The 12,926-nt window shown below is 39.3% G+C and overlaps 1 protein-coding gene across 1 annotated transcript in view; it reads right to left on the minus strand.

The window, feature by feature from the left end:
* The window catches only part of LOC102820965 (zinc finger protein 484-like), a 48,954-nt gene extending 43,687 nt beyond the window's left edge, over nucleotides 1–5,267 (minus strand). Inside the window, 2 exon segments of the mRNA XM_006872592.1 lie at nucleotides 4,507–4,605; nucleotides 5,063–5,267. Of these exon segments, the coding sequence (XP_006872654.1) occupies nucleotides 4,507–4,605; nucleotides 5,063–5,267 (304 nt within the window).
* Nucleotides 5,268–12,926: the final 7,659 nt, after the last annotated feature.

Raw genomic sequence — 12,926 nt, forward strand, 5'->3', positions numbered from 1 at the left:
AACCAGCTTCTTGTCCTGTTGATTGTTTCTATAGTTTTTCTGTTTTCTATCTCATTTATTTCTGCTCTAATCTTTATTATTTCTTTTCTTTTGGTTGTTGTGGGTTTACTCTGTTGGTCTGTTTATAATTGTTGTAGGTGCTGTGTAAATGTGCTACTCTTGGTTTTTTTCTTCTTTTTGGATGTGTGCATTTATTGCAATAAATTGTTCTCTCAGCACTGCTTTCACTGTGTCCCATAGATTTTGGCATTTGCGTTTTCGTTCTCATTTATTTCTATAAACTGTGTGAATTCACGTTTAATTTCTTCTACTACCCTGTCACTTTTCAGCAGGGTGTTATTCAGTTTCCATGTATTTGACTTGGTTTCCTTGGTCTTCCTATTGTTGATATCGAATTTGATAGCATTGTGGTCTGAGAAGATGCTTTGTAGTATTTTCATATTTGTAAATTTATGGAGATTTGTTTTGTGCCCAATGACATGGTCTATTCTGGAGAATGTTCCATGTGCACTGGGCTGAATGCTCTGCACACATCTATGAGGTCCAGTTGGCTGATTGTGTTGTTTAGTTCTTCTGTGTTTTTGTCAAGTTTCTTTCTGCTTGTTCTATCCATTTTTGAAAGCAGTGTATTAAAATCACCCACTATTATTGTAGATTCATCTATTTCTTTTTTCAAATCTATTAGAGTTTGTTTTATATATTTTGGAGTTCTTTCATTGGGAGCATATATATTTATTATGGTTATTTCATCTTGTTCAATTGTCCCTTTAATCATGAGATAATGTCCATCTTTATCATTATGTTGGCTTTTGCCTTAAAGTGTATTTTATCAGAGATTAGTTCTGCCACTCCTCTTTTGCAATTGGCTTGGTATATTTGTTTCCATCCTTTGACTTTTAATATGTTTTTGTCTCTGTGTGTGAGATATGTCTCTTGCAGACAGCATATTGAAGGATCTTGTTTTCTTATCCATTCTGCCACCCTCTGTGTCTTAACAGGTGCATTTAATCCATTTACATTCAGTGTAATTGTCGATAGTTATTGATTAATTGCTGCCATTATTTTATTATTTTTTTTGTGGTGTTGCTTCTTCTTTGTTTTGTTTGTCTTCCTTTGTTGAGTTCATGCTTATTTGTTCTGTATTGTGAGTTTCCTCATAGTTTTAATATTTTCATGTTCTTCTTGGATTTTCATTCTCTTGCTATGTTGTGAAGTGTTAAGTTTCTTTGAGGTTGCCTCATAGTCCATTAACTTTTCTCTCCATTTACTGCAGTCTATTTTATCCTGTAATCGACCTTCCCTTCTCACTATCTGGATCTCTGTTCCTACGTGTTTACCTTTTTTTACATTGTATTTGTTTTGATCATAGACTGACCTCCCAGATTCTCTGAGTTTGTTCTTATAGTTTTGTTCTGTTCTCAACGCTTCTTTTTGTTGACTTAATTCAGGGAGCTCCTGCCACGTATGTCAATCTCTGGTTGTTGTCTGTTCTTGTTGGTTCTCAGTAAACAGAACTCTCCTTATGATGTTTTGTAGCGCAGCAAAACAACACCCGTAGGGAGATGCTTGAGTCAATTATTTTAAAAAAATAAGAATAAATTGGAAAAAAAAAAAAAAAAAAAAGCACCAACATAATGAAGACTGAATACTGCAGTCTCTAATCACAGGAAAGGGAGAGGAGGGAGATAAGAAAGAAGGAAAAAAAAAAATCTATAGCTTAATATGAGTATGGCTTTAATGTCCTAAGTTCCTGTCTTCAGAGCTGCCTGAGAGATTCCAAGTTGCCAGTATTGGTTGTTACGCTATACCTCAGGCTCCAATCCAACCTTTGGCTCTCTTACCCTCCCTCAGGTCACTTCTACTCTTTCCCGTGATAAAAAAGCAGTACAAAAAGGAAACATATATTAAAAGTTCAGGGCCTCTGCTTGGGCTGAGTATCTGTGCACATGTGTGACAGAAGAACCCACCAGTAGTGAGGGTGGCGGGTGGCCACTTGGATCAGGCTCTCCCTCTATTCACCAGAATGGAGGTGGGTAAACAGTGACCACGCCAATTACCAGATACCAAAGAAAATCAGAACAAAGCAAAACTGACAAAGTATATTGTCCACCTTTGTCCCAAGGCTCCCACGGCATTTTTCTGTGGCGTTTCTGCTCCCCCTGTTTCATCTTGCCGCTTGGTCTCACCCAGGATGTAGCCTCAGGCCTCCGAGCCGGGCATGGCAGATTCAAAAGTACACGATTTTTTACTTCAGTTCCAAACTCCACAAGCTATAAGCCTTCAAACCTTTAAAATATTCCTATCTCTGTGGTTCCAAGTTTTGGAGCTCTGCCCTGGATCTGTTTTGCCTGGTATTCTGTGTTATTGCTGACGGTGACCTTCACTGCACCTCCACCCTAGCCGCTATCAAGCCCCACCTCTGATTCTAGTTTCTTTTGAAAGAAGGCTAATTTATGAACATCTGACTGTATCAGAAAAGGTCCTAAGACCTTGGTAGTGGTAGAAAGAGTAAAATATTAGAGAGAAAGAGAAATAAAGCAGAAAAAAAAAAAAAAAGATCCTAAATGATGGGTTGTGGCACTGTGGGTTAATGTTCTGGACTGCAAAGTTGGTTTGAACTGCAAGGTCAAGGGTTCAGGCTCACCAGCTTCTCCTTGCAAACCCTATACTCTCATTATGGATTGGAATTGACTTGATGGCACTTAACAACAACAATAACACATGATGTAAGGTGGGAAATGATCCAAACTACCAGTAATTGTAGACATGCCCTGTTAAAAATGCCAAGCAAAGAAGCAGACAACTGATATGAAAAGAGTCATGAAATAGGGATCTGAGGAACCAATATCAACTTTATTCTAGCAGTTCTAAAAGTTTAGAATGCAGAAGAAAAGTTATCTTAATAGCACCTCAATGTTATTAGTCTCTCATATGATCAAGAGCCAATGATACTGAAGGAGGAAGTCCAAGGTGCATTGAAAGAATTGGCAAAGAACAAGGCACCAGGAATTGATGGAATAAAAATTGAAATCTTTCTTGAAAGTGAGGCGGCACAGGAGGTACTCACTCATCTCTGCCAAGAAATTTGGAAGACAACTGATTGGAAGAGATTCGTATCTGTGCCCATTCCAAAGAGAGGTGACCCAATGGAATGTGTAAATCATAGGACAATATCTTTGATATCCCATGTGAGTAAAGTCTTTTCTAAAGATAATACAGAAACGGCTGCAAGCATACATTGACAGAGAACTTCCAAAGGTTCAAGCTGGATTCAGAAGAGGCCATGGAATGAGGGATATCCATTGCTGATGTCTGATGGATCTTGGCTGAAAGCAGAGAATAGCAGAAAGATGTTTACCTGCACTTTATTGACTACGCAAAAGCTTTTAATTGTGTGGATCATGACAATCTATGGACAACATTGCGAAGTATGAGTTTTCCAAAACACTTAATTGTGCTCATGAGGAATCTGTACCTGGACCAAGAAGCCATTGTTTGAACAGAACTTGGGAACATTGAATGGTTTAAAATTAAGAAAGGTGTGCGACAAGGTTGTATTCTTTCACCATACTTATTCAACCTGTATGCTGAGCAAATAATCTGAGATGCTGGGTTCTATGAAGAAAAATGTGGCATCAGGATTGGTGGAAGACTCATTAATAACCTGCGATATGCAGATGATATAACCTTACTTGCTGAAAGTGAAGACGACTTAAAACATTTATTGATGAAGATCAAAGAGCACAGCCTTCAGTATGGATTGCATCTCAATGTCAAGAAAACAAAAATCCTCACCACTGGACCAATGAACAACATTCTTATCAATGGAGAAAAGATCGAAGTTGTCAAGGACTTCATTCTTCTTGGATCAACTATCAACACTCATGGAAGCAGCAGTCAAGAAATCAGACGACGTACTGCATTGGGCAAATCTGCTGCACAAGACCTTTTAAAAATGTTGAAGAGCAAAGATGTCAGCTGAGGACTAAGGTGCGCCTGACACAAGTCATGGTATTTTCAAGAACCTCATATGCATGTGAAAGCTGGACAGTGAATAAGGCAGACTGTAGAAGAATTGATGCATTTGAGTTATGGTGTTCGAGGAGAATATTGAAAGTGCCATGGGCTGCCAAAAGAACCAATAGATCTGTTTTGGAAGAAGTGTAGGCAGAGTGCTCCTTGGAGGCCAAGATGGCCAAACTTCGTCTCTCATACTGCGGACATATTGTCAGGAATGATCCCTGCAGTCACTGGAGAAGGATATCATGTTTGGTAAGGTGGAGGGTCAGAGAAAAAGCGGAAGACTTCCAATGAGAAGGATTGGCCAAGTTGCAGCATCGATGGACTCCAGCATGGCAACAGTAGTGAGGTTGCCCCAGGATCGGGCAGTGTTTTGGTCTGTTGTGCATAAAGTCACTATGGATCAGTACCAACTAGATGGCACCTAACAACAACAAGTACAACTGCAGTTTAGTCACACTGTCTGTTTCTTGGCTCCCTACTTACCTAGACAGCTCTGATACCAGATTTCACAATCATCCAACAAATATGGTTCTTCTCCTTGCTCAAAGTTGAAGATAACTTGTGGTTTGGAAATATGATACCCTATGAGCAGGGGGAAATACAGGTTGGTTTCAGAGACTATACAATGAAGCATTTCAGTTAATTTTCAGAAAAGCTGACTGTTGTTGTTGTCGAGTGTCATCAAGTCAGTTCTGGCTCATAGTGTCCCTGTGTAGGGTTTTTGAGGGGTGGCTGTTGAGTGTGAACCACTGACCTTGTGATTTCAAACTGACCTTGTGTTCCAGTGCATTATTATGCAGTGCCACACCAGGATTCGAAAAAGCTGACTAGGAACAATTATATTCATAATTGCCAAAAAAGATTATTAAAAACATGGGCTAAAATAAGGACAAAACCATTTTACAACTTTAGCTGTCCTAAAATATTTGACAATCCTGCATGCCTCAAAAATCCCACAGATTGCAGAAATTCCATTGAGAAGAACAACAATAACAGTCAATTAAATACAGCCTATTATACCCAACAAAGCTGTGCTTACCCACTGAGACCAAGCTGAAGTAGTTTTCTAGCATCACATCCCTCTACAAACTTTTCTGAGCAAGATCCAATTGTTGCCACTCATCCCTGGAGAAGTCTACAGTTACATCCTTGAATAACACTAATCCCTGTAAAAACACATTCTTGTTCAATGAGAAGGGGTCAGGATTGGGGATAGGCAAAAAATAATTCTGCAACTTATTCATTTTTTAGTAAAGGTCACACTTTATTAAGATCAGAATTCTAGCAAAAGGAAGGGATCTTAAGGTTCTCATATCTGAAAAGAGAAGCCAAAGTAAAAAAAAAAAAAAAAAAAAAGAGAGACATTTAATTGGTATTTACAACAACTTCAGTATAAATTTTCCATTCATAATAAGTATTACAGGCTTTTCATTAATTGCTAATCACCCCCAATAAATAGTTTTTTTTTCTCCTTCCCGATGAAATGACTTCCTTAATAAGATAGCAAATGCTTTAATACATGACTCTACTTACACTGATAACATACATCAGAAACAACTATCAAATGTCTTGAACTTCAACAGTTTTAAACTCTTACAGAAACTGCCTGGGTAGGTGTCCTAATTTTAATTACCTACCAGAATAATTTTTTTTAAGTCTGAGAAGATTATGTTGTAACCACTTGTTGCTGAGTTGATTCGAACTGATGGTGACCCCATGTGTCAGAGTAAAACTGTGCTCCACAGGAGTTTTAGAAAACAAACAAAAATGTAACATTTCCAAACTTCTTTCATCATGGAACACTAATATTTATAATGGTAGCTTTTATGGAAACAGATCTGCAGGTCTTTCTTTTAAGATGCCTCTGGGTGGACTTGAACCTCCAAACTTTTGATTAGGAGCCAAGTGTTAACTGTGTGCACCACCCAGGAGCTCCAAATCACAAAATGCAATCCCTAGAAGACTGCAGTGAACAATGACATCTTCCAGAACCTCTTTTGGTGTGATCATCTGGTGACAAAATAAACCTGAAGATCACACCAAAAAAAAAAAAAACAAAACAAAAACAAAACCCTTGGGATGGCATCAAATAAAGACTAAAATGCAAAACACACAGAAAGATGGGAGCTGTTCATTATCTAGATTATCTAATCTGAGTCTGCTGCTAGTCTAGGAATCCTACCCCCAAAACTCTTACACATTGATTTAAAAAATAAGTAAGGTGATTCCAAGTGTATTTATAAGAAGTGAGACAGCGGAGGGTAGAACTTCACATTATCAACTCGGACTCCAAACTGTAGTATATGCTGTTGAAGATACTTGAAAACCCAGGATCTAATAACATTTGTTCAATTCTTCATACTCAATTACTCATCATTTCTCTTGAGACCCACTTTCCCAATTCAATTCAATTCTATGCAATAAGACTAAACTGTTGGATTCTCAAGAATTACTTGAGTTAATATGTGCTGACCTTGAAAGAAATACCGTTTTCAATTTGCTTACTATTTATTCTCTGGAACAAAGAAGAAGCCTAAAATGAAAGCAACTTTTGTGATGCTTACTTCTCTGTGCTTTCAAATTCACCTCCTTTTGGTGGGAGGTGAAGGGTTATGGAAAAGAGAACACTGAATGATGAAATTTTCAATTCCCGATCATACCTGCCAATGGCCATGTGAACCTTGGCAAATGATTGAACTACTCCAGCATCATTGCCCTTCTGGCTAGCTTCTGCCCCTAAATTCTTTTAAGGATTATGCTGTTTGCGTCTTGATCTATATGGAGGAAAAAATGATACAAAATGATGATACATGAGGATGTCATCAGCAAAGGCCAGAAAAATTATCGTGTGTGACTGGTGAACAGAGTATTTTACCTGTGTTTTTCTGTGACTCACTCATGTCTGTTGTCTTTGATCATTTGTCATGAAATGAGATGCAGGTCGTTCTGAATGCCAAATCATAGTCACTGGACATGTGTCATGATGGGTGGTACTGAGGAATAGTTTTGAGACCCCAAAGGTTTGACTGGTAAGAAGGTCATAGGCAAGATCATTAATGACGTTGTGGCTGTTAACTTTTAGTCCTGGAAACACCAGGATCCCAGACGTGATGTTAGTATTTCTGCTGCCTGATTCTATGGCAAGGACACAGCACGAGGCATGATACCATTTTCCAGCTCATCATTATAGCAAAACCCCCAGCTCAGCTCCCAAAGACATCTATCTACACCTTATAACATTTTTTTTTTTTTTTAAAGGCACTACAGTACGGAGCTCTGGTAGCGTAGTGGTTACGAATCGGGCTGCGAACCTTAAGGTCAGCGTCCAGCCGCTCCGCGGGAGAAAGATGAGGCTTTCTACTCCCGTAAAGATTTACACCCTCGGAAACCCTGTACAGGGTCGCTATGGGTCGGAACCGACTCGATGGCACTTAACAACAACAACAACAGTATGGTTATACCTTTTTCAGTTACTGATCAGGTAAGGAATAGAATGGGCAGTGTCTAGGGAAAATGTGCAGGGAAGTAACACACAGTAGTACATAAACAAGCAAGTTAGAAGCTGCCCTTGGGCTTCTTGTAGCCAGCTTTCCTCCCTGAAGTCACAGGGAGGCAGGCAGCCAGGCTCCAACAAAAGACCCTCACGGTGGAGCAGTGAGAATCAGGCCAGTGCAGCGTGAGTTTTCATGCTTTGTGCTTTTGCCAGGTGTGGAATCAAACCACACCTACTGCTCGGGAGTTGATTCCAACTCAGAGTGACCCTACGGAGGGTTTCAGAGGTTGTGAATCTTTGTGGGTGCAGAAAGCATTCTCTTTCTCTTGTGAAGTGGCTGGTGGCTTCAAACTGTATAACCCAATGTGTAATCCTCTATGCCACCAGGATTCCTCGTTATGGAATGATGGTGGTGGCGTTGTGTGCCACCAAGTTGGTTCCGACTCAGACCCTGAGTAAGATTTCTAAGGAGCGACTGGTGGGTTAGAACCACTAACCTTGCTGTTCAGGGTTTCTGAGGCTGTAAATCTTTATGGGAGCAGAAAGCCTCATCTTTCTCCCGTGGAACAGCTGGTAGTTTCGAACTACTGACCTTAAAGTTCGCAGCCCAATTTGTAACCACTGCACTGAGGTCCTTTTTCAGCCTCTCTGTTTTTAAGCCTAGTGAGAGGGCAAAACTGACCAGTCCCTTAAAAGTCCTTTAAAAACACCTTATTTACATAGTTCCACTCCAGCAAAGATTCCATGTACTTTATTTGCATTAGAAAACTGCCCACTCTCTTTGATGGGCCTAATTTGCATAGTCATTCATATCTAATCTTTTCATGGAAATAACAAGGTCATAGCTAGAAGAGCCAAATCAATTTAAAAGAAAAAGAGAAGTGTTTTCAATAAATGATGTTGTTGTTGTTGTCAAGTCCTGTCAAGTTGATTCCAACCCATAGCGACCCTGTATAGGGTTTCCAAGGAGTGGCTGGTGAGTTTGAACCGCTGACCTTGTAGTTTTTGCAGTCTGATGAATTAGCCCACAGCACCACACCAGGACTCCAATAAATGATGATGTTGTTGTTGTTGTTGTTAAGTGCCATCGAGTCGGTTCCAACCCAAAGCGACCCTGATCAGGGTTTCTGAGGTTGTAAATCTTTATGGGAGCAGAAATCCTCATCTTTCTCCTGCAGAGCAGCTGGTAATTTTGAACTGCTGACCTTGTGGTTCACAGCCCGATTCGTAACCACTACACTTGTTAGGACAACTGAATATCCATGCACAAAAGAATGAAGCTGGATTCCTACCTCATACAAAATTAAAAAAACAAAACAAAAAAACTTAAAATGGATCAACAACCTAAATGTTCTCACATTAACAAAAACTTTAATTTAATTAAAAGGGATAAAATCTACTCATCGACCTGGAGATGAGAGAAAGAAGAGGAAGGGCTGATCTGTATGGTGAGACCTGGGGTCTCCTGAGCCCATGGATAAAGACAGCCACAGAGGGCTAGAGCTGACAGTGATATGAAGTTAGGGGAGGCTCTGTATGGATAAAGACAGCCACAGAGGGCTAGAGCTGACAGCTGATATGAAGTTAGGGGAGGCTCACCAGAATGCCCAAACTTGCAGATAGTACCCATTTGACCTAGCTTCAATGGCTTGAAGATCACAACTCCACTAAAAGAAGATTAAAAAAAAAAAAACTGATAAAGGAAACAAGTGTAACTTGCTACAATTTGATGAGCTTGACTTACACTTATGGATGTAGTAGCTCAAAATACCAACGGAGAGGGAAGAAATCTTCATCCTATCCCTTCTGTACACAAGGGAGATAGGGACAGGCAACTTAGACATCAGCTACCTAAAATGGGGGCAGGGAGGACGTTATAAAGGCACAATGTGACTAGCTTTCAAGTTTTCAAGAGGGAGTATAGTTTCAGAGTGTTCGGGGGAAGATAGAATCCCCACTGAACGGTTTTTATCTTGTCTAGATGGGTCTAGTGAAAGTAGATGGGGATAAGATTCTTATGTTTCAATAGTGAGTAGTTGTTATCATGACTAATTGTGATTGTCACAACTGTAAAGGTAGAAGTTTTGTAACAAAAAGGGGACAGTAGTTAATCTTACATTCCAGGAACAAAGGACCCCTAAGGACCATCAAGGGAGAAGAGCATGAGTGGAATGTGGAACCCTATCTAGAGAAGCAGTGACACCAGAGATGGAGGCAGAGATGAGGACATGGAGAGATAGAGCATCTGAGGGCTCTAGACTCATGGAAAGAGAAAGACTGTTTGCTGGCGGCCAGGTGACAGGCTTGTAGAATGTGCCCTTTGGTGGTTTAAATGATTATATATTCCTGAGTATTTTGGTGTACATCTCCCCCGTCCTCCAAAAACAAAAAAACCCCAGAGGGAATAGAAGCAAATATTGTTGAATGATGATGCACAGAGGGGATTATAATCATTGCAATGAAACAATGAGTGTAAAAACGACGTTCTTGCATGTAAACTATTACTCAATTCACAATAAAAACTTAAAAAAGGGGGGATAAAATCTTTGTGATGCTGGATTAGTTAATAGTTTCCTAGATATGACATGAAAATACAATTAACCAAAGGGAAAAGCAAATAGATAAATTTCATTTAATAAAAATTATAAATGTATACACTTAAAAGGAAACCATCAAGAAAATGAAAAGACAACCAACAGAATGGGACAAATTTTTTTGCAAACCATATGAACCTTGTGGTTTAAACTGACTTTGCAAGCCAGGGCCCACACCAGGACTCCATATCTCTAATAAGGAATTTGAATCAAGAATATCCAACACCCATCTGTCAGTTTGCCATAGTGGCTTTCATGTTGCTATACCACTAGTATTTCAAATACCAGCAGAGTCACCCATGGTGGACATGCTTCAATGGAGTTTCCAGACTAAAACAGACTATGAAGAAAAGCCTGATAATCTAATTTAGAAAATTAGCCAATGAAAACCTTACGTATCTAAGTGGATAAATATCAAAGAAATCAAACTCTACCAATTCTGATACTAGCTGTCCATGCACCACTTCTGTCTATGGCTCTAAGTCAACACCTTAATTCAAATGCATTGCTTTTTCTAGAGTCTTCCTTATTCATTGTTCAAATTTCACATGCATTTGAGGCAATTGAAAATACCATGGTTTTGGTAAAGTGCACCTTAGTCCTCAAACGACATCTTAGTTCTTTAGCACTTTAAGCGGGTATTTTGCATCAGATTTGCCTAAAGCAAAATGTCCTTTGATTTCTTGACTACTGTTTTCATGAGTATTAATTGTGGATCCAAGCAAAATGAAGTCTTTGACAAGTTCAATCTTTTCTCTGTTTTTGATGTATTTATTGGTCCAGTTTTGAGGATTTTCATTTTCTTTACATTGAGGTTCAATCTGTACTAAAGACTGGAGTCTTTTTAAGTCCAGTAAGTATTTCAAGTCCTCTTCATTTACAGCAAGCAAGGTTGTGTCATCTGTACATCACAGGTTGTTAGTAAGTCTTCCTCCAATTCTGATGTCATGTTCTTCATACAATTCAGCTTTTCAGATTATATGCTCAGACTAAATAAGTATGGTGAAAGGACACAACCCTGGTACACACCCTTCCTGGTTTTAAACCATTCAGTAACCACTTGTTCTTTTCTAATGACTGCCTCTGGGTGTATGTACAGGTTCTTCATGATCACAATTAAGTGTTCTGAAATACCAATTCTTTACAAATGTTAGCCATAGTTTGCTTTTATCCACAGAAGTGATTGCCTTTGCATAGTCAATAAAGCACAAGTAAACATGTGCATATATAGGTGGATGCATTTGTACATGCCTGTATGTGATTGTTTTTAAGTGCCATCGAGTCCATTCAGACTCATAGCAACCCTGTATAAAGTTTCCAAGGAGTGGGTGGTGAATTCGAACTGCAGACCTTGCAGTTCAAACTGATTTTGGAGTCTAGTGCATTATCCCACAATGCCACACCAGGACTCCTGTATGTAATTAGACATACATATATTAATATTCAAGACAGCTTAACTGTACTTTGTGCTTTATTATATATGAGAGTGCTTCAAAAAGTTTATGGGAAAATCCCATAATCTTTTAATTCCATTCTTTCCACAAACTTTTTCAAGCACTCTCATATATAATAAAGCACAAAGTACAGTTACAGATACTTCTTAAATATAACCAATCACCTGATGTGATTGGTTTTCCTGATTTGAAGGATTATAACCATAGTCTCATGGGATATCTCTGTCAGTTGGGTAGCAGAGTTCATAAAGCTATATTCTACATCCTAGTTTTGAGAATAGTATGGGGTCTTAAAAACTTGGAAGCAGCCAACTAAGATACAATTATTGGTGGTAGTGTACTGGTTACGAATCGGGCTGCGAACCACAAGGTCAGCAATTCGAAACTACCAGCTGCTCCATGGGAGAAAGATGAGGCTTTCTGCTCCCGTAAAGATTTACAGCCTCAGAAACCCTGTTCAGGGTTGCTATGGGTCAGAACTGACTCAACAGCACTTAACAACAATAAGTTTTCTATGGAGTCACTGGTGAGTTTGAACCACCAACCTTGTGGTTCAACTTGACCTTGCGGTCCAGTGCTTATCCTACAGTGCCACACCCAACAACTCTACCATAGCAAAAAAGAAAGTCAGAGGCTCAAAGAAGAAACTAGTCTACAGGACAAAATGTCTACATGAATCATAGCCTCAACTCTGAGAACAAAGAACTAGACAGTGCTTGGGTACTGTTACCAATCATTCTAATTAAGGCCACAATACATGGACCCTGATAGGATGGAAGAAAAAATGTGGAACAAAACCTCATCTTACTAAAACAAAACAAAAAAACCTAGTGAACTGGTTGACTCTCCAAGAGTATTACCTTGAGATATTCTTTAAATCCTGAACTGAACCCAACTCAATGGCACACAATCACTACCACCTGCAATGCAGTGAATTATTTAATATGGCTTGCCTACCCATAGTTTTTGTAATTCCCACCAAATGACTGGGTGGGACCACGCAGTGTAATTTCTTGTTCTTATTGGTCAGAGTAAGAGGAGGTGGGGAAGATGATGATAGGATTATATGATTCAGTTGTAAGTGATTGTAAACAGGATTCATTGAGAATGTAAAATCATGGAACTCTAACATGGGGTTTGGTCAGTTTTACCAAGTATAAAAAGAGCAACCTCAGAAGCAGGAAGAATCTCATTACCATCAAGAAAGAACAGCCAGTAGTGAAGCATATTCTTTGGATCTTGAAATCCTTGTGTACTGAATCTCCTTGAACCAGGGACAGAAAGCCGTGATCTCAGAGAAGTAGGAGGGGAGTGGAATCAACAGAACCAGAAGTCAAAACACAAGACAGAGGGATGGTCTTC

The sequence above is a fragment of the Chrysochloris asiatica genome, unplaced genomic scaffold (assembly GCF_000296735.1).
Source record: "Chrysochloris asiatica unplaced genomic scaffold, ChrAsi1.0 scaffold00205, whole genome shotgun sequence".
NCBI classification, from domain to species: Eukaryota; Metazoa; Chordata; class Mammalia; order Afrosoricida; family Chrysochloridae; genus Chrysochloris; species Chrysochloris asiatica.